The sequence below is a fragment of the Camellia sinensis genome, chromosome 14 (assembly GCF_055761805.1).
Source record: "Camellia sinensis isolate YWXY chromosome 14, ASM5576180v1, whole genome shotgun sequence".
Lineage (NCBI taxonomy): Eukaryota > Viridiplantae > Streptophyta > Magnoliopsida > Ericales > Theaceae > Camellia > Camellia sinensis.
In genome coordinates, this window is record NC_138974.1 from 16,445,727 (window position 1) to 16,468,396 (window position 22,670).

At 36.7% G+C, this 22,670-nt stretch overlaps 1 protein-coding gene and 3 long non-coding RNA genes across 4 annotated transcripts; all 4 read left to right on the forward strand.

Moving 5' to 3' along the window:
• Positions 1–403: 403 nt before the first annotated feature.
• On the forward strand, positions 404–12,421 carry LOC145807922 (uncharacterized). The gene is made up of 5 exons (XR_014351356.1): positions 404–536; positions 2,964–3,044; positions 3,129–3,212; positions 12,098–12,158; positions 12,252–12,421. It is a non-coding gene; the product is annotated as an uncharacterized LOC145807922 (long non-coding RNA).
• A 3-nt stretch (positions 12,422–12,424) lies between these two features.
• Positions 12,425–21,346, forward strand: LOC145807924 (uncharacterized). Its single transcript, XR_014351359.1, has 3 exons — positions 12,425–12,464; positions 12,550–12,647; positions 19,621–21,346. It is a non-coding gene; the product is annotated as an uncharacterized LOC145807924 (long non-coding RNA).
• Positions 13,451–19,249, forward strand: LOC145807853 (uncharacterized). Its single transcript, XM_082906823.1, has 5 exons — positions 13,451–13,649; positions 14,349–14,564; positions 15,907–15,951; positions 17,102–17,756; positions 19,174–19,249. Exons 1-5 carry the CDS (start codon positions 13,451–13,453, stop codon positions 19,247–19,249), a joined length of 1,191 nt encoding a protein of 396 aa, XP_082762949.1.
• Positions 21,347–21,572: 226 nt separating the features above from the next.
• Positions 21,573–22,603, forward strand: LOC145807923 (uncharacterized). Its single transcript, XR_014351357.1, has 2 exons — positions 21,573–21,762; positions 21,876–22,603. It is a non-coding gene; the product is annotated as an uncharacterized LOC145807923 (long non-coding RNA).
• Positions 22,604–22,670: the final 67 nt, after the last annotated feature.

Genomic DNA, 22,670 nt, shown 5'->3' on the forward strand with positions numbered 1-22,670 from the left:
AAAATTGTGTAAAAGTATAGAAGTAAAAATGAAATTTGCTCTAAATTGAAGGACCAACTTGAAAAATCCAACCCCATTTTTGTAGCTCCATATTAAAAATAAAAAAAATAAAAAAGTATCTTAAAAAAAAAAAAAGTCACTTACCAAACAGTAATTTTGGCTTTTCCCCTAATTTGAGACCCTTTAAAAAAGAAAAATGCTTGGGACCTCTAATTAGAGGTACCACTAGTGATGTGGCAGTGGGTCCCACTCACTGCCACATCAGTGCTGTGCCTTGGTTTTTTTTTTTTTTTTTTACCTTTTTCACCTCATTAGAGGTGTGTTTAGAGCCTCTAAATTAGAGGTCTCTAGCATTGCCCTTTAAAAAATGAAGAGGAGGTTGGGCAATACTTAATAATTTCCCCTTAAGAGGTCAGGCCGTCATCAGACATGCAAGATTTTCCAAATCATTAAAAACAAAGGAAAAAAAAACCCAGAGGGGTGACGCTCCTGCGACTGTGATTCTCCGGTCTGGTAATAAGCGAGTGCTGCTACTGGTAATTTTTGTTTTCTCCCTCCGTTTGGTTGCCTAGAAAACCAAAAGAAAAGAAGCGAACTTTTCAATTATATTATATGATGTGTTTCTGAATAATCACCGTCTAGAATCAGGGAAATGTGTTTCTGCATCTTGCTATACATGTTGTGATTGATGCGTGTATATATATATATACACACACATTTATTTTGTGATTGTGCCTTAATTTAAAATACATAACCTCCACAATTAAAACAAATTTATTTATTCTAATTTGTATTTCTTTGCTTGACCCAAATCATCTAATATCCTTAACCTTTGCAATCAAAACGATTTTGATAATCAATAAATCAAATTATATAAGATTTCATACTTTTGTAGAAAACAAAAACACAATATACTAGAAAATGAAATAAATGTACTTGCTAAGAAGCATGGACAGGGACACGGACACGTGACACGGCATGGACATGTCGACACGTTAATTTTCAAAAAATGCAGGACACGACATGGGGGACACGCAAGAAATATATAATTTTATATATTTATTATATGTTATATATATGAATATGTCATTTAAAGATAATAAAAAATATAATATGACACTAATTCTTATAAATTTATATGATTTTTGTTTTATTATTGTATCTTAAGTTATTTTGTTTAAACTTATAATTAGTTTCATATGTGTCTAATCGATAGTCACATGTGTTTAAGTGATTGACATGTGTGTTCTCCAAGTGTCCAAAGAGTGTCTGGGTCTTTAAAATTTTTTTAAAAAATAGGACATGTTTTGAAGAGTGTCGGAGGCGTGTCCAAAGAGTGTCGGTGTCCGATATGGACACGACATGGATACATCACCTTCTTAGAAGTGTCTGTGCTTCTTAGTGTACTAGTTATAATTTGATAACCAAGGACGATTACTTTTTGTAGACAAGATGATATTTTTACTGCAAAGGAAGAAAAGGGAGAGGGATGCAATCAAATGAGTTGTTTTGTTTTGATCTGCTTGATATACTGACAAAGTGAAGTGCACATTGCTTTTGATTTATTTTGACGCGAAAAAAGAAAAAGAAAAAGAAAAAGAAAAAAAAGAAGCAGTTATATAAAGAGAACTTTTTTTTGTTGTTGATATGACTAAGACGGTTTTGATGAGCTTTTATTTAATGGTAGGGGCACTTTCTGAGTATGACATAGAAAGCTAGAAAGAGAGTTTTATATAATGAGAGAGTTTTTATTTTTGTTGTAATGTAGAGAGAGAACTTGCCAAGAGAGTGGTATAAAGAGGGCTTGTTTTGTCTTGACGAAGAGACCGAAATAAGTGTTAATATAATGATGAGACCCTTTTTGTATCTGATGATAGGTTGTTTTGCTTTATTTTTTATTTGATGAAGAGACTAGGATACCTGATGAAGTGTGGTATTCTGTTTTGATAATTTAAGATTTGACCAGTTTCATTTATTTACGAAAAGTTTTTTCACTACTTTTTTGGCTTTTAATAATTATTTTGATTGATGGTTTTTTTTTGAGAGTTGTTATTCGCACTTCACTTTTTGTTATTTGTACTACACATTGTGTCTTTGAAAAAAATGTGAGTGTATGCAACAAAAATGTTGAGTGTGAATAATAATTCCAATTCTTTTTGTGTATATACACATTGTAATGTGAAGATATAAAAAGTAAGGTCTCCTTTACTCGGGGCCTTGGGCGAGCACCAGAGCTGCTTACTCCTTGAGTTGCTACTACTTGCAAGCCAATTTCCAAGGGTGAGTTCTATCAATGGGTTGTATCATTTGGTGTCAAAGCAAACCACTACGGAGGGGGAGACCTATAGGCTAGATTAAAGAACCTTAGTATTATGTATGGACATGGTACTATAATTTAGGAGATTGTAATGGGATAAGGAGTTGGATAAGAATAACATGCTAAATAATTTAAGTTCTTCCTTTTTCTGATTGCATTAGGGGACAATCATAAGACAATGTTTCACCAAATTTGGAGCAACCTAAGCTGTGTATAGGAATTTAGCAAGTGTGGATTGTAGGGTACTTTGTTATTAGAAGTTAACAAAGGATGTGATGCGAATGATGTGGTTATATAAATAAAGGGTGTGATCTTAATCTTGTCACTATGCATTTTGTTTTTTTCCTTATCCTTTCAGCGATGAAAAAGAGAACCCTTCATATAGTTCTTTGATCGTGTAGTTTAAAATTGCGGGCATTTATGTTAGTGGTTAAGGTGCTATATCATTCTAAATTTTTATTCTCCCTCATGGTACTTCATTTCTGGATATATGCAATGCAGAATTCCTAATATAATACGGTTTATGAGTTGTTAAGATATTTAAATTTATTGTTTTTCTAATTATATATGTTTCAGATAGGTATGTTATTTTAAGTAGGAGTTTCATGGGAATATTGATGAAAGTTTACTTTTTCCTTTTTCTCAGTGATTAGATCAATTTTCAAGAATGTATAGGATTCTGAAACAAAAAGTTTCTCCTGGAGCTTTGGGAGTTTCTTCTTTTACGGTATTGCTATGTGGACTCAAACTAGTACATTCTACATAATTGGTGAACATATTTCATTTTATTTGATCTCTCTCAACATTTCAGATTTTAGCCAAGTCACAGAAATGGATTCGAGCTGTGGTACCTAAACCTACGAGTTATACGACTAATGTGACCACAAGAAGAGGGGTATTGAATTAATTTGCTTTTATTATTGTTGTCTTTCTCTTTTGTTCTTTAAAGTGTGTGTACATATATTTTGTCATTGTCATAATCATATCTGATTCAATGTGTTTTAGTGTTGAGTTGTTGTCCTATCACCTATGTGGATTTGTTGATTAATTTTGCTTTCATGTTTTTTGACTGCTTGGTCCTTGGACAATGGGTTTACATATGAGTAACCATGTCTTTCTATTTTGATGTATAGAAACATCACAATAGGTGAAGCATTTTTTGGACATAACATGATGCGGATATGGTTGCCAATAATAAAAAAAAAAAGTGCATGATACGGATGTGGTTTGGTGTGTGACACATCTGTTGTAAATTAAGTATTTGCAAGGCTTGTTAGACAAAAGAAGAGAGAATCATATTCGTATATTACAAAGCTTTCTGCCTTGGCACATGTACCCCTAATGCATGAATATTTTAATATGAGTGGAGAATTCACATTGGATAAAATCCGTTTCACATTAAGAAATCTTAACAGGGTACCTAATCACGATAACAAGAGAAATTCCATTGTGTTTGGGTGGTTTTGATAAAGGATAGTCAACCCCATGGTTTCTATATGAAGCTCAATGACTAGAAAGTGGATCATTGTGAGATCTTGAGTAAGATCAACTATAACGCCTATCAAGTGCACTTGCCTCATATGAATACTTCCAATACCTTAAACGTTCAACATTGAGTTCCCTATGTAATAGATTAGTTGGTGGTGTTGTTGCTTTTATTGATTGTTTCTAGTAGTTGCTTCTTTGTTTCGTCCCTTACTTGAGGACAAGTTCTTTTAAGAGTGGTGTCCTGATGTAAGTAAAATGTGCAAGGCATGTGAGTGGAAGTTAATGTTAGTTGGTAGTAAGAACAGTGAATTTGAATAACAAAAACTACCCTAGATTGTTATACTATTATTACAATATTGATAAAAACTATATAAAATAAAGTAGGATTTTAATTGACTGGAGCTACTTACTAGTTTAATTACACATATTGCTGGAAATTTGTGTTAATAATAAGATAGTAGCATGTATATAATATGATAGTGGTGTTGGTGGTAGATAGTGGCATGTATAGAATATGTGATAGTGGTGTTGGTGGTAGATAGTGGCATGTATAGAATATGTTAGTGGTAGATAGTGGTAATATATAATATGTAAGTGGCATATAATGGGTTATAATGATGTTTGTAATATCTCCTATATAAGTAGTGTCATTTGGTCTTGTAAGATAAGAAGTTTTGAATATAACAGAAATATATTCCTTCTTCCTCATATTTTTCGGAGTTCTTCTTCCTCATATTTTCTAAGTTGGTATCAGAGCAACAAAAAACACAGCAGCCCTAAAACCGTCATAGCCATGTCGGAAGTCACGTCCGAAACCACTTCAACCCCTGCCGCTGCCATTCCGGTGAAAACGTCAAACTCTCACTCTGTCCAAATCACCACCATCCGCCTAAATGGTGATAATTTTCTCCGCTGGTCACAATCTGTCCGGATGTATATCCGTGGGCAAGGAAAGATCGGTTACATCACTGGTGACAAGAAGGCTCCTGCTGTTAATGATCCGCTATTCGACAGTTGGGACGCTGAAAACTCCATGGTTATGACATGGTTGGTCAATTCCATGGAGGAGGATATAAGCTCTAATTACATGTGCTATACTACTGCACAAGAGTTGTGGGATAATGTTAGTCAGATGTATTCTGACCTAGGAAATCAATCTCAAGTTTTCGAATTAACTTTGAAGTTGGGAGAGATTCGTCAAAGAGATGATTCCGTCACCAAATATTTCAATTCGTTGAAAAGGTTGTGGCAGGATCTTGACATCTTCAACACATACGAATGGAAATCGGTTGACGACTGTAACCACCACAAGAAAACTGTGGAAGACAGCCGTATTTACAAGTTTCTTGTCGGCCTCAACATTGAGTTCGATGAAGTGCGAGGAAGAATTATTGGCAGACCTCCTCTCCCATCCATTGGCGAAGTATTTGCCGAAGTCAGAAGGGAAGAGAGCCGAAGGAGCGTCATGCTTAAGAAAAAAGGTACTGGTGAATCAATTGAAATTTCTGCTTTAATTAGCGATGCTGCGGCCAACAAGGCTGCAAATTACCAGCGCAGGTTTGATGATAAGCCACGGGTCTGGTGTGATTTTTGCAACAAGCCTCGCCATACACGCGAAACGTGTTGGAAGATCCATGGCAAACCTGTCAACTGGAAAAGCAGCAAACAAGGAGAGAAGAATCGTGACTTTCCTACCGCTAATGAAGCCGATTCAGGTCCCTTCAACAAAGAGCAGATTGATCAACTCTTAAAGCTGATAAAATCCAATTCCTCATCCGGTACTCCTAGTGTTTTGTTGGCACAAACAGGTAGAAATCCTAAAGCCTTCTCTTGCCTAAACTTCTCTCCGTGGATCATAGATTCCGGTGCCTCCGATCACATGACTAGTTTTTTCCATTTATTTAGTACCTATTTCCCTTGTTCTGGTCATGACAAAATCAGAATAGCCGATGGTAGTTTTTCACCTATTGCAGGAAAATGATTTATTAAACTAACTGAGAAAATTAATCTCAATGCTGTTCTTCACGTCCCCAACTTAGCCTGTAACCTTTTGTCTGTCAGTAAACTATCTAAGGATTCTAATTGTCGTGTTACATTTTTTGAATCCCATTGTGAATTTCAGGACCAGAACTCGGGGATGATGATTGGGCGTGCTAGGATGCTTGAAGGTCTTTACTACTTTGATGAAGTACCTGTTAGTAATAAAAAAGCTCAGAGCTTTAATAGTACTAGTTCAATCTCTGTTCGAGAAAAAATAATGCTATGGCACTATAGGTTAGGACATCCTAGTTTTCTTTATCTGAAACATTTATTTCCAGAATTATTTAAAGGGATTGATTGTTCTTCTTTTCATTGTGAAAGTTGCATTTTTGCAAAATTTCATCGTTCTACTTATTTGCCAAAACCTTACTAGGCTTCCAAACCTTTTTATTTGATTCATAGTGATGTTTGGGGCCCTTCTAAAATCACTACTCTTTTTGGTAAAAGATGGTTTGTTACATTTATTGATGACCATACCCGCTTATGTTGGATTTATTTGATGAATAAAAAATCTGACGTGAAAAATTTATTCACAAATTTTTACAATATGATTGAAAACCAATTTCAAACCAAAATTGGTATTTTACATTCTGATAATGGAACAAAATATTTCAATGAGCAGTTGGGTGAGTTTTTGGAAAAAAAAGGGATTTTTCATCAATCTACATGTCGGGATACCCCTCAACAAAATGGCATTGCAGAACGAAAAAATAAACATCTACTTGAAGTAGCACGTGCTATAATGTTTTACATGCATGTTCCTAAATATTTATGGGGTGAAGCAATTTTAACAGCCTCTTATTTGATAAACAGGATGCCTACAAAGGTGTTAACATACAAAACACCTTTTGATTGTCTCAAAACTTTTTTTCCTGACACGAGGTTGTTTTCTGATTTACCCGCCAAAGTTTTTGGATGTACTGCCTATGTTCATGTTCCCAGTCAATTTCGTTCAAAACTTGACTCCCGTGCTATAAAATGTGTTTTTTTGGGTTATTCCTCAAACAAAAAGGGGTATAAGTGTTTCGATCCTCAAACCAAGAAATTTCATGTGAGTATGGATGTGTCATTTGTGGAAACAAAATCCTATTTCCCCAACACTTCTCTTCAGGGGGAGACAAGTGGAGAAGAAGACCGTTTTTGGGATATTTCTATCCCGCTCCCCAATGTCATTTATCCTACACAAAAACCACATCTGTCTGATAATGATCACTTAGGAGAACCAAGTTCTATGGTGCCTAGTCAAGAAGATTCTTGTTTAGGGGGAGAAGTACTACAAAATGATCTAAATCCTGAGCTTCAGGTTTATACTAGGAAGCGATTTCATCTGAGGAATAATGACCCGAATGTCCATCCTAATGACCCGAATGTCCACTCGAGTTCTGGCATCGAAATTTTAGGTAATCCTATTCCTTCTATTTCCGACCTTGATGTTCCTATAGCAATTAGGAAAGGTGTCCGAAATTGCATTAAACATCCTATTGCAAATTACCTCTCCTATCAAAGACTGTCTAAAAACCATAGAGCTTTCACATCTAGGATTTCACACTTGTTTGTTCCAAGGAATATACAGGAAGCATTGGATGATCCGAATTGGAAATTAGCAGTCATGGAGGAGATGAATGCTTTAAGGAGAAGTGGTACTTGGGAGATAGTTGATCTACCCAAAGACAAGAAAACAGTTGGGTGTAAATGGGTGTTTACGATAAAATGTAACGCAGATGGAAGCGTTGAGAGATACAAGGCGAGACTGGTGGCTAAAGGCTTCACTCAAACTTATGGGATCGACTATCAAGAGACGTTTGCTCCTGTTGCTAAAATAAATTCCATCAGAGTACTGTTATCTCTTGCAGTAAATTCAGATTGGCCTCTACATCAACTTGACATTAAAAATGCATTTCTCAATGGTGATCTTGAAGAGGAGGTGTTCATGAGCCTACCGCCGGGATTTGAGCAGAGACTTGGAAGCGACAGAGTATGCAGATTGAACAAGTCATTATACGGACTCAAACAATCACCAAGAGCGTGGTTTGAACGCTTTGGGAAGGCAGTTATCAGTTGTGGCTTCTCGCAGAGTCAAGCAGATCACACAATATTTTATAAACATTCAAAAGACAGTAAAATTGTAATTTTGATTGTTTATGTTGATGACATCATTTTAACTGGTAATGATGAAGCAGAGTTAGCAGCCCTCAAAGAGAAACTCGCAAAAGAATTTCACATTAAGGATCTGGGAGCCCTCAAGTATTTCCTCGGAATGGAATTTGCAAGATCCAAGGAAGGTATATTCGTTAATCAGAGAAAATATGTTCTTGTTCTCCTTGGAGAAACAGGTATGCTTAGTTGTAAGATGGTGGAGACTCCGATTGAGCCTAACTTGAAGTTACAAGCTGCTAAGACTGAAGAAGTCAAAGAGAGGGAACAATATCAGCGACTTGTAGGGAAATTGATTTACTTGTCTCATACGCGGCCTGATATTGCCTTTGCAGTCAGCATGGTAAGTCAGTTCATGCACTCACCAGGGGCAGAGCACTTTGAGGCCGTTTATAAGATCTTAAGATATTTGAAAGGAACTCCAGGGAGAGGCTTACTGTTCAAGAAACATGGACATCTTCAAGTTGAAGTATACACAGATACAGACTGGGCAGGAAGTGTTACAGACAGGAGATCAACATCCGGATACTGCTCCTTTGTAGGTGGGAACCTAGTTACATGGCGGAGTAAAAAACAGAATGTGGTAACTAGAAGTAGTGCAGAAGCAGAGTTCAGAGCTGTTGCCCATAGAATCTGTGAAGTAATGTGGATTAAAAGAATTCTTGAAGAATTAAAGCTTTCTCACCCGACACCTATGAAGGTCTATTGTGACAACAAAGCAGCTATATCTATAGTTCATAATCCAGTTCTACATGATCGCACAAAACATATAGAAGTGGATAAACATTTCATCAAGGAGAAAATCAATGCTGGCATAATCTGTATGACCTACCTTCCAACAGGTGAACAATTAGCTGATGTGCTAACGAAGGGACTACACAAGAAGCAATTTGATAAGCTGACTAGCAAGCTGGCTATGGAAGATATCTTCAAACCAGCTTGAGGGGGAGTGCTGGAAATTTGTGTTAATAATAAGATAGTAGCATGTATATAATATGATAGTGGTGTTGGTGGTAGATAGTGGCATGTATAGAATATGTGATAGTGGTGTTGGTGGTAGATAGTGGCATGTATAGAATATGTGATAGTGGTGTTGGTGGTAGATAGTGGCATGTATATAATATGTTAGTGGTAGATAGTGGTAATATATAATATGTAAGTGGCATATAATGGGTTATAATGATGTTTGTAATATCTCCTATATAAGGAGTGTCATTTGGTCTTGTAAGATAAAAAGTTTTGAATATAACAGAAATATATTCCTTCTTCCTCATATTTTTCGGAGTTCTTCTTCCTCATATTTTCTAAGTCATATATACATAGATGCTTAGAAATTTGAGTACTTTGTCCTTTCTTTTTGTTATGACGTATATGTTAGCTTCGTTTATCAGTTTGAGGTGGATTTAGTGTGATTAGCTGTGCGATGCGATTGAGCTTGCTTTTATCAATTGTAAATTGAGAATCAACTTTCTCTTCTCTCTTCTCTCTTCTCTCTCTATTATTATTATTATTATTATTATTATTATTATTATTATACATAATATATGTCACCCTAATGTCTTTCTTTTTGAGATAATGGATGAAGAATTGTTGAAAACCAGCTCTCTATTCCCCCCACAAGAGAAGAGAGAGGGAAAGAACCTTGCCCTAACCAGCAAGAGAAGTAGTGTTATGAAGTTCTCTTCCCAAGATCATTTAGAAACATGTGTTTTATATGTTTTTGTTTTTTTGTTTTTCTCTTATATATTTTTTAGAGTCAACAAAGCCTTAGTTACTGAAGGAAATAAATTTAATTTTGATTCCCCAAATACATTCCTTTCTCAATTTCTTGATGCCCCTCGTCTACATGCAATTCCTATGTTTTTTTTTTTTTGATAAATACACATGCAATTCCTATGTTCTAAGTAGGTAATTGAATCATGGCTTCATTTTCAGTTATAATAGCCTTTGGACAAGATGTTGTCACTTGTTACCTTTATGGTTCCACACATAATTGTTAGACTCAAGCTATATGTTATTCTAATCAGTTGCTTTGTTTCTAAAAAAAAATTGTTGAGAGATCAAGAATAAAAGTTGGTATACGTGTTGGAGGAGGATATTATAAGGGCTATTGAGCAGCATTATGTATAGTCTGGTAGTTGGAGACCAACATGTGATCTACAAACAACTAAAATAATGAAAATAATTATTAGGGTTTAGGGTTGTTACTATGAGAGTTGTAATATTAGTTTGTATGTAAGTGTAATTTAGCATTTGTTTCGTTATAGTTTCCTAATTAGGATTTAGCTTTTGTTATATATACTAGTGTTTGTAATCTTATTAGATTAATGCAAAATATTGTTTCTCTTCTTTCCGGTGTATCCCCTGGAAAAATTATACGGTTAGGTTCTTAATTACTTATTGTTATGCATCTTTGTTGGTGACTCCCTCATCTCTTGGTGTAGTAAGAAACAGTTTGTTGTGGCCCAGTCCACTGCCAAGGCCAAATATCGTGCTGTGGCGCATATCATTGTTGAGATAGTCTGGCTTCATTGACGTCTTTTTGATTTAGGTGTTCTCACTACTTCTCCTCTATGAAGTATGGGTGCCGGTACGGATATAGGTACAGGTACGATATGGGTACGCCGATATGTTAAAATCTAAAAAAAGTAAGTTACAGATACGGGTATGGGTAGGGTACATCAAATTTATTTATTTATTTATTTTTTAAATTTATAGCTAAACATCTCACCTACAAATCAAAGTTCAAAACAATAGCTATAAAGAGAAATTATAAAACCCAAAATAAATCAATATTCAACAATGCAAATACAATACTATACAACAATAAGTGGAAGAGGGCAAAGTTACTCAATAACCATGTAAAGAGTTGGTGGTTCCAAATTACATAAATTTTTTGAAGATGATTAAGGAGAAATAAGGCTGTAGACTTGCATCAAATTCCAACTTCTAGAAAAAAAAAAAAAACTGTTGTGGAGTACCCATGGAGTACCCACCCCACACCCATTGAGTACCCACCGCGTACCCATGGCGTACCCGGTACGCGTGTAGCCATATTGGTATGCGTACCCGCACGCAGTAAGTATCCGGTATTTATACAGCAACATTTTTGGCGTACCTGTGCTTCATAGTTTCTCTTACTCCCCTCTACTGTGACTACAAGAGTGCCATTCAGATAGCATACAGTTCAGTTTTCCATGAGCGCTGAGTGGATGAAGTACATTGATTGTCAATTTGTTCGTGAACACTTTCAGTTGGGAACGATTGCTCTTCCTTTTGTTCCCTCCACCTTGCAGCTTTGCTGGCTTCTTCTCCAAAACTCACACTTCTACCCGCGTTCGATTCTTATTGGACAAACTCTCGAGGCTCTCATCATGAGTTTGATTGAGGGTGTGTGTGTAAGAGAGTTGTAATATTAGTTTATATATAAGGGTAATTTAGTGTTTTTTTCGTTATAGTTTCCTAACTAGGATTTGGCTTTTTGTATATATACTAGTGTTTGTAATCTTATTAGGTTAATGCAAAATATTATTCCTCTTTTCTAGTAGTTGCATCTACATACAAACAACTAAAATAATGAAAATAATTATTTTAGGACAAAAATAATAAAAAAATGTAACATCGTGGCATGACTGATATGTATCCCAACGTGTCCAAGGTGTCTCACACGTGTCGGATATGGCTACAAAAACTAAGTCGACATATCCGTACTTCATAGGTGATGAGTCATACTACAATAATGTTCTCATTCTAGTCTTATTACACTTTTTTTACCACGATTTTTCTAGTATTTTTAGTTACATCTACATAGAAACAACTAAAATAATGAAAATAATTATTTTGGGACAAAAATAAAAAAAAAAATATGACATCGTGGCATGATTGATATGTATCCCATTGTGTCCAAGGTGTCTCACATGTGTCGGATATGGCTACAAAAACTAAGTTGACATGTCTGTACTTCATAGGTGATGAGTCATACTACAATGTTCTCATTCTTAATCTTATTACACCTTTTATACCATGATTTTGCATAATAAGATTGTTTTTTTTACTTGTTGAACTGTTGTTATTCTTGTGTTTTTGTCTTTTGAGCAGGTATTGGCTTTTGAAAGAGAACTCACACCCTTATGGGGCATCGGTGATAATTTGCTTTTAGGTAATATTGCATTGTTCTATGTCTTCTTTGCTACTTGTTAAGAGGGTGTATACAGTATCTCTGTTTTGTGATCAATGCTTCAAATTTTCACAGGTACTCCAGCTAGTTCGAATATGAGGAGGTCAATTATACATCTTTTGTACCTGTGACATTGCATTTGCTACGCTAATGCTAGTTTTTTTTCTTTCTTTCTTCTTCTTCTTCTTCTTTTGATAAGTAATTCACTATGCTAGTTTCTGAAAAATGTTTTCTTGGCAGGGGAGGGCCTTTGAACTATAAATTTTAGGCAATTTTCTTTGTCCCATGGTGTGTTACTCTTTTTTTTTTTGTTTGGCTATTTTTACTTTGGAGAAATACTAATTATTATTTTCTGAAATTTTAAACGTACCAGTGGAAGAAAATTTCCTACTTAAGAGTGGCTTGGAAATTGGAAACAAGCATGATCTTCCTTCCCCACCCGCAGTAGAGCTTGCTTCATCCGAAGGAGAGGTGAAAACCTTATTTTCTTGCATTTCTTAATGCATCATTTTTAACTAATCCTTTCTAGTTTGGGTATAAAAATCAAATTATTCTAGTTGAATTTATGCAGGATTAGTATATCATTTTTGTTGTGTTCTTAGCTAGATTGGAAGGTTCCTGTTTTCTTATGTTTATTTGATTGGCAAGAGTCTAAATATGCAGCATAGTATCTATTTCTAGGCTCAAATTGGAATAAGATTGAGGTTGGTATTGGAACAAAAGATATTACTAGACTCTTTTCTTTTCAGTAAGGAATTTATTTTAATGGCTTGTGGGTGGGTTTGTTATGGTTTAGTTGTCAGTAGTTTTATTGCTCATTTCTAATTTTTGTACAAAACATATTTGCTTTGATGTGATGAAGAAATTTTTGGTTTTTCCCTAACTTACTCGATCTAAAGATGAAATCTTTGGAGATGGTTTTTTTCTTTGTATCGCTTATGTACATGATGCAGTCCGTGAATGGCTTAATGAATCAAATTCAGAGGAGAAACGTCAGAAATTGGATTGATTTTAAGTTGGAACCATGTTTTGATCCCTTAGTGCTAGTTTGGCAATTGCTTTTTTCTTTTTTAGGATAAAGATGTTACTAAAAAAGTTGATGCCTTTGGCAAATGCTTAAAAAGTTGCCTTTTGGTATTGAGAAAGTTCAGGTAGGGTTTGAATTTTTTTTTGACTTTGATGAACTTTTTTTTTATTTTTTTTGGACTTGGAATATAAATTTTTTTACCACCCTAAATTTTTTTACTACTGACAAAGTTTTTGAGAAGTAAGCAATGGTGGTCAGATTTGGTGCAGATGCTGAGTGCATGGTTATGACTTCAGATGTTAATGAAAGACTTGGATTCATGAAGCTATATCGTGATAATAAAGTGACCATCAATATAGCTTATAACCTTGTTCAACCTGACAGAATCAAGAACATTGAGATTGACAGACAATTTATCAAGGAAAACTTGAATAAGGGTGTGATGTGTATGCCCTTTGTAACATCATAAGATCAATTGGCTGATAAATTCATTGAAGGGCTTAATTGTAAAGTTTTCAATTCCATTGTTTTTACGTTGCGCATCAGAGATATCTATTCACCAATTTGAGGGGGAGTGTTTCTATTATGAGGGTACTTTTCTAGTTTGCATATTATTGAATAAAAATACATGCTATAAGGGAGAGAATCCTAATTTTGGCCTTTTCCATTCAGCCGTACAATAGATTTGTTTTCTCTTCTCTCATTTTTATTGTTCTTTCATTTCTTTTGTACCTCTTATATCTCTTGTATACTCTAAAGAGAAATGATTGCTTTTGAAGAATTACCTGAAGGTAAGAAGTCGGTTGGATGTAGGTGGGTTTTCATTGTGAAACATAAAGCAGATGGTTCTGTTGAGGGATATAACTTATAAGGCTAGGTTGATGGCCAAAGGATTTATTGAGACCTATAGAATTGATTATCAAGAGACCTTACCACTAGTAAAGATGAATGCCATTAGAGTCATTCTTTCCTTGGCCTCTTCAGTAGCTTGATGTAAAAAATGCTTTTCTTCACAGTGACTTGGAAGATGAAGTATATATGGATATTTTGCTTAAATTTCCTCGTCCCAATGGTAGTGGCAAGGTTTGTAGGATAAAGAAGTCACTATATGATTTGAAGTAGTTATCGAGAGCCTTGTTTGACAGATTTGCCAAAGCTACACAAAGATTTGAGTATCACCAATGTTGAGTTGATGACACTCTTTCTCAAACATTCCTCACATGAGAAGATAACTATGCAGATAGTGTATGTTGATGATATTGTATTGATTGGGAATTATGTAGAGGAGATGAACAATTTGAAAAATTCCTTGTCCAAGGAATACAAAACAAAAGATTTTGGGGATTTGAAGTACTCCTTGGGTATTGAAGTTGCTTGATCCAGATATGGTATTTTCATCTTGTAACACATGTGCTTGATCTTTTGAAGGAGAATAGGATGTTGGGATGTAAACCTGTGGACACTCCCATTGAACACAATCATAAACTAGTTGATAGTGAAAGTAATACTTAGGTTGATAGGGGTTGTTGTTGTTGTTAAGTTACCAATTTTCTCAAAAGCTTAAGTGGTTAGGAAATGGGCCAAGCAATGTATATCAAATTATCTAACACCCTCCCTCACGTGCAACCCCGTCTTGCACGTGGAGAGACAAACATAGAGCAAATAGAATGAGAAGCAAACAACCAAATAGAGAGATGAAACCAAATGGGGACATGATATCAAATCCTAATGTTGAGACTTGAACCCAATACCATGTTAAGTTAAAAAGCTTAAGTTGTTCGGAATTGGGTCCAACAATGTACATCAATCTATCTAATAGTTATTAGTGACTTGTGGGTAGACTTAGTTGCCTTTCACATGCCTTGATTTAGCATATTCAAGTAGAATGGTTAGCTAGTTTATGTGCTCATCTAATGGGGTTCATTTAGAGGTTGTGGATAGGATATTGTGGTATTTGAAGTCAACACGTGGTAGGGAAATATTGTTTCCCAAACATAATGATCTGCAGATAGAAGTCAGTGCTGATGCAAATGTGGTGTAATTTGTTACATACTTGAAATTTACTTTTCTACTGCACCTTTGGTAGGGGTAACTTGTGATATAGCGTAACAAGAAGCAATCTGTGGTTGTCAGGTTAGGTGTGGAAGCAGATTTTGGAGTTATGGCTCATTAAATATGTGAATTGTCGTGGTGCGGTTGAAGTTGCTTTTGAAGGAACTAAGTTTGATTTGAAGGAACTAAGTTTGATTAGGAAAGTTCTCTGAAGCTGTTATCAATATTACTCATCAACTTAACATAATCAAATTGTGGAAGTAAAAATAAAGGCTCGTCTAATTCTATAAAGACAAGAACACAAATTTAGAAGCTAAGAAAAATTTGGTAATTACTAATATTCTAGACCAACTATGACTATGACTGCCAATTCCACTTCAATCATATTAGGAAACTTTGATGACTTCTAATTCTGCTCTCAATATCAAAATAGGAAACTTGTCTTTTTTACCATTAAGATTATTGTAAACATAATAAAACCAGTATATATATTACCCATTTAATAAATTGACCCAAAATAAAACCCATGGGCAACCCTACAACCCATGTCCAACAATTAGTGAAATTATTATAATACCCTTAGTACTTAAACCATAATAAATTCAAATAAAGTCTCAAAATTATTCCAAAACTTTCCATTATCTTCATCAGGTACTTTAAGGTGGAAGAAGGTCACTGGGTTTGTTGCTGGAAATGGTGAGAGGTGTGCTTTTGGAGTCATCTTTGTGATTCCACAGACAGGGAAGGACGTGATACTTTAAGGTGGAAGGTCATGTTGTGAACCCTACAGGTTCGCCCTCCAGCATCCATTCCACCATCAGGACCATCTAGTGGTTCTATTCAAATGCTTCGTGCTGAGTCTACCTCAGACGACAATCTATCACCAGAACAAATATAATTTTATTATCATAATTTATCTGCCGATGCTAATATTCTTTATACTAGGATAAGGAAAAATCCGCCACCTTGGTCACCTGAACATACAGGAGAATACCGTAGAAATACCAGGATCTGAATCAGTAACCAATTGATGAAGAAAAAATTAAAACATCATCAATATAAAATCTTTTTATGAAGCTTTGGTGAGTCATAGAGGATTTCTTTCCATGGAAAGATATTTGAGCCTCCAAGGAGGCAACTAGTTTGCGTTTTTTAGGTGGACAAGGTGTATTGAAAAATCCTTAACATCGACAGTTTGATTAATAGGTCACAAATTCATGTTAATTGGTGTTCTTGTGTAAGCGAGATGGTGAATCATCCAACCACTTTCTTGTGTAACCAATTTGAAGGAAAGGAAGAGCATTTCTAATGTTATTAGAATTTTTTCCCTTTTGTATGATTGGTTCTCAGGCAGTGTTGCACCATCCTTGAACAAATTTTTTTGAACTTTGTAGTGGCTTTTGAGTGTATAAAAATTTTAGGTTTTTTTTTTGGAATTAAATATAGTGTATAAGAGTGGCACTGTCACCATGCCTCTTCTTTTACATGTTGTAGAATATTACTTAAAAAATATAAATATTTAACCACATTCCGTTGTCCTGAAGACAGTTTTTAGAAGAGTATGACACTTGGTGGTTGTTAAAACCTATCACCTACTTCACCCACTTAAACCTACTCCACTAAACCTAACCCACTACACCACTACCACCTCACCTACTCCACTAAACCTAACCCACTACACCACTACCACCTCCACTTCACCTACTCCTTACCTACTACACACTCACCCTCTTCTATATATAGGAATCATGAATCATTGTAAAAAATATAACATTAGATCAATAAATCAATCAATAATACAATTCTCTTTATACATTGAATTTTAACATGGTATCAGAGCGATAAGATTTAAACCTGTATTTCTTTGTCACCGGCGGGCAGCCGGCCGGCAACTTTGCCTTTGCTGCCCGCTGGAATTTTCTATCTGAGCTAAAGCCTTCCTCACTCTCTCAACTTCACCAAAACAGCTCTCTTTTCATCCACGGAAGAAGATCACCCAAGAAGCACCAATCTATTGTCCCTGTTGCAAGGTTGTTTGGGCCCGCAATCTTTGAAGCTTCAAAGCTGCAGGTTCTGTTCCTAGGAGTTGATGAAAAGAAGCATCCAGGGAAGCTTCCAAGAACTTATACACTCACACATAGTGATATAACCTCTAAGCTCACTCTGGCCATCTCTCAATCAATAAACAACTCTCAGTTACAGGGGTGGTACAATAAGTTTCAGAGAGATGAAGTTGTAGCAGAGTGGAAGAAAGTCCAGGAGAAAATGTCTCTCCATGTTCACTGTCACATAAGTGGTGGCCACTTTCTATTAGATCTCTGTGCTAGGCTCAGATTCTTCATCTTCTCCAAGGAACTCCCTGTGGTTTTGAAGGCCTTTGTACATGGAGATGGGAATTTGTTCAACAACTATCCAGAATTAGAGGAAGCTCTGGTTTGGGTATATTCCAGTGAACCTCAACCAAGCGCCTCTGGTTTTGCTCCGTTGAACTTTCCGATGCGGTCTGTGGAGCAAAAAATGGCGGTGCAAACTGATATTGAGGCCAATCAGTATACTTTGAAGTCATGCGTGGAGACCATGACGGCGGTCACAAACTTGTCGCACCGGCTGCAGAGCAGGACAAATGAGGTGCAGCAGTTAAACGCCCAACTGGCTCTGCTCCAGCGCATGTATAAGGATGCGCGAGCAGAGATAAGTGTGCTAAAGGCGGAAAATAAGGAGCTGAAGCGGAAGGCCACCGCACCAGTTATCTCTCTTGTTGACTCGTTGAGGTCGGGAAAAAGAGTGAGCAGACCACGGGACGAAGAGGCCATATTCTGGGTAGCTGAACGGGAAGACGAGGCCATGTTATGGGTTGCTGAGTGTTTCAGAGAACGGTTGGTTACAGAATGGCAACAGAGTGTTCCAGAATCTCTTTCTCAGAAACGGAAGAGTTTTTTTCAAAGGATTTTCGGCGGTTTCAGACTGGTTTGCACAGCCTCCGCCTCAACCTTGGTTAAATAGCCGAGGCCGACACGCCATTCTGTCGCTCACGTGCCTCGCCGCGTCTCCGGCTCACCTTTTGATGGCTCGACGCTTTCTGTCAGGCACGCCTTTTGAGGAAGTGGGCGCGCCTTTTGAGGGCGCGACTTTTGAGGGCTCACTATATATATCCATATATATATATATATTTGGGCAGCCTATATACACCATCATACAGTGTATTTTTTAAGGGTCCGACAAGACTCTGTAAACTGTCTCGACATTGATTCCGGTTAGCTCCTTCAAGGGTCCGACAAGACTCTGTAAACTGTCCCGACATTGATTTCGGTTAGCTCCTTCATGGGTCCGACAAGACTCTGTAAACTGTCCCGACATTGATTTCGGTTAGTTTCTACAAGGGTCCAGCAAGACTCTGTAAACTGTCACAAGAACTATCACAACATTGTCTGCTACAACGGTCCGACATGACCCCATAAACTGTCTTCTACATCGGTCTGACACAACCATCCAGTGTCCTCTACAACGTTATGACACCACCATACAGTGTCTTCACCATCGGTCTGACACGACCATACAGTGTCTCCTATCCTCTTTTCTTTTATGTATTCGTCTATTTTCTTGTTTTGTTACTCTCTCCAAACTCAAGTTGGCTAGTTCCTATCCCCCTTGAGTTTGCGGGGGGCTGTTAAAACCTATCACCTACTTCACCCACTTAAACCTACTCCACTAAACCTAACCCACTACACCACTACCACCTCACCTACTCCACTAAACCTAACCCACTACACCACTACCACCTCCACTTCACCTACTCCTTACCTACTACACACTCACCCTCTTCTATATATAGGAATCATGAATCATTGTAAAAAATATAACATTAGATCAATAAATCAATCAATAATACAATTCTCTTTATACATTGAATTTTAACAGTGGTTTAGAAACAAAGAAGAGAAAGGGAGAAGAGAGCAGAAGGAGAAGGGAGAAAATTTGGAGAGGAAGAGAATAGAGGTAACCAAATTCTGTTTGTAATCAATAATGCCAAAAATAATGTAATAGTCGATGTATTCCATCCATATATACCTGAGCGCTGCATAATTAGGAAATAAAAAGGAAAATAATAATAAATTTGTTGTAAAACTAAAATATTCCTAAATAAAGCTAAATTCTAAAGCTAAATCTTGATCTCCATCACAATCAATGAAGAATTTCTTTTCTTTTTCCTTCTTCTTCTTCTTCTTTTTTGTTTGTGTGTATATTTGTGTGGCTAAGATCTATGTATCTTTAAATTTACGTTAATGTATGTGCATGCATGTATCATTCCCGCAATTTCATTTTTGATCCAAGTAAATTAGCATTATGTTTTTTTGTTAAATGCAGCAACTTTTGTTAGAAGCTTTTCGAGAGGGAAGTGTAAAAGTTTTTGTTCATGTGTTTGGCTCATATGTAGCATTGTCAGAGCCTGGATTGTATGGACTGGCCAGCATCTCCACTGTCTTGAATGCCCTTTGACCTACATCAGGAAAGAAATTCAATTCTGACCTTATTATGTTTATTGTGTTCTCGTAGGATAGAAGTGTATGACATGTGTAATGTTGTTTGCATCTATATGTGGTTGTATGCACTTTTCAGATTAACTGCAATGGACCATGTGAAATTTGTGTGTGGCACGTCTGATTATATGTGCACATGTATTTTTCTATTTGTAGATGATTTTTGATTGTTTTCACTTTAACTTTGCTTGGATGGTTGTTAGCCCATCCCACAATCAATACCCATTTACATGTAACATTTTCTTTGTTTATTAAAATTAAGAGATTGTATGAGGTTCTCTTCTTTGTTATTTGCATTTGAATGGCACTACGGGAGGTTCGGAAATATGCATATGTAATGTAGTAACACCTTGGGTGTTACAGGTTTCTTCTTGCCTAATTGGTGTTGTATCTGCAAACAGGTGGAGGATTCAGTTGATCACTTGTTCTGTGATGTAGCTAGAGGCTTATAGAGCTTACTGTTGTGATATTTGGTGTGTGTTGATTGATGTCTAGGGTTGTTAAGAATATTATCTGCCCCGGCACAACTGACCAACCCAGCCCGACCCATATACTTGCGGCTGATTTCGAACATTCATTTGGTTGGAAGGGGGTGTGAGAATAGCAAAAATTCAGTGATCTATAACAACCTTGCATTATTAAGTGTTTTGGAAAAAAGTCTCAATTTATATATTCTTTTTTTAAGTTAATAAGCTGTTGGGTGGGTTTTGTTTATTTTATGTTATATTAAGTTATAGAAGTCAAATCTATATTCATAATTCTGAAATTGCTGGGTGTAAACTAAATTTTATGGTCAGTTGACGCAGTAGGTCATGTTATTAGGTCATTTCAGTAGTTGATGTCTTTGTTAGAATAAGAATTGTTGTAGCATTATACATTGTGATTCTTATAATTCATTAGAGAACAAGTTTTAGTGAATGATTTTGGAGATTTTTATGCCCTTCAGAAGTTTTGTATCTAACTGTAAGCCCTAGATATATTGCCTAAGGGACCCTGAGTGATTCATTTTTGTTGCATTTCTTTTCCAATTTCTTTTCTTTGTTCTTCTACCCCCTTAAGTTCTTTGCTGCAGATCCAGTTTAATCACTATCTTACTCTCTGACCCAGAGGCATACCTTTGTAACCTAACCCAATTTGAGGTTGTTTGGGAAGTGCTAAATAAGTGTACTTTTTGACTTTTTACGAAAAGATATGCAGAAAAGTAGAGAGGTGATGTGACTCAAAAAAGATAATAAGATAAAAATGTGCACTTTTTTAGTATATGCCAAAAGGATTAATACTGCCACTCCATATCCTAAAAAATATTGCTGTTTCCATCACTGTTTTGCCTGAATTTCATGTCGTTAAACAGGACTGGAACTGGCACTGTCAACTGTTTACAGGGGCTGTTTACAGCACCCTGAACAGCTTCGTATTTTCTTTCTTGCTTCAATATAACCACACAACTTTTCTTATTGTTATTCTCTACAAACCTTAGTAGCAAGAAACTGCTATTGGGGCCTCGCTACTCGCTCCAGAACCTCGCCCCTTCCCCCACCCCCACCTCCACCCCCACCCCCACCCCCGCCCCCGCTCCCGCTCCCAATCTTAAACTCTTCTATAGGGCCCTCACTCCCCGTCTCCACTCCCGCTTCATGCAACTTTGCAACAAACACTGAATCCCATGTGCTTTTACTAGTGATTTAACTATAAACTTGTTATAGTCAGCCCTAATAAAGCCCCTCCGTAGCTACCATATGCAAATTTTGGCATTAATTCTTGTGGGAGAGTGTTTCATCACACTTATTGTAAGAAATAATGTATAGAGAAAGAGAGAGAATAAATTGTATGTATTATTATTGATTGATATATTGATTTATATTACAATGATTCATGATTCCTATATATAGAAGAGGGTGAGTGTGTAGTAGGTAAGGAGTAGGTGAAGTGGAGGTGGTAGTGGTGTAGTGGGTTAGGTTTAGTGGAGTAGGTGAGGTGGTAGTGGTGTAGTGGGTTAGGTTTAGTGGAGTAGGTGAGGTGGTAGTGGTGTAGTGGGTTAGGTTTAGTGGAGTAGGTTTAAGTGGGTTATGTTTAGTGGAGTAGGTGAGGTGGTAGTGGTGTAGTGGGTTAGGTTTAGTGGAGTAGGTTTAAGTGGGTGAAGTAGGTGGAGAGTAGGTGGATTTTAACAGCCCCCGCAAACTCAAGGGGGATAGGAACTAACCAACTTGAGTTTGGAGAGAGTAACAAAACAAGAAAATACATAAAAATAAAAAAGGATAGGAGACACTGTATGGTCGTGTCAGACCGTTGGTGAAGACACTGGATGGTGGTGTCATAACGTTGTAGAGGACACTGTATGGGGGTGTCATAACCATGTAGAAGACAGTTTATGGGGTCATGTCGGACCGTTGTAGCAGACACTGTGTGGTCGTGTCAGACCGATGTAGAAGACAGTTTATGGGGTCATGTCGGACCGTTGTAACAGACACTGTTGTGACAGTTGTTGTGACAGTTTACGGAGTCTTGCTGGACCCTTGTAGAAACTAACCGGAATCAATGTCGGGACAGTTTACAGAGTCTTGTCGGACCCATAAAGGAGCTAACCGGAATCAATGTCGGGACAGTTTACAGAGTCTTGTCGGACCCATAAAGGAGCTAACCGGAATCAATGTCGGGACAGTTTATAGAGTCTTGTCAGACCCTTGTAAAAGCTAACCGGAATCAACGTCGGGACAGTGTACAGAGTCTTGTCGGACCCATAAAGGAGCTAACCGAAATTAATGTCGGGACAGTTTATAGGGTCATGTCGGACCGTTGTAGAAGTTGCACCCTCAAAAGGTGTGCCCAATTTTGTCAAAAGGTGTGCCATCAAAAGGCGTGCCCAATTCATCAAAAGGT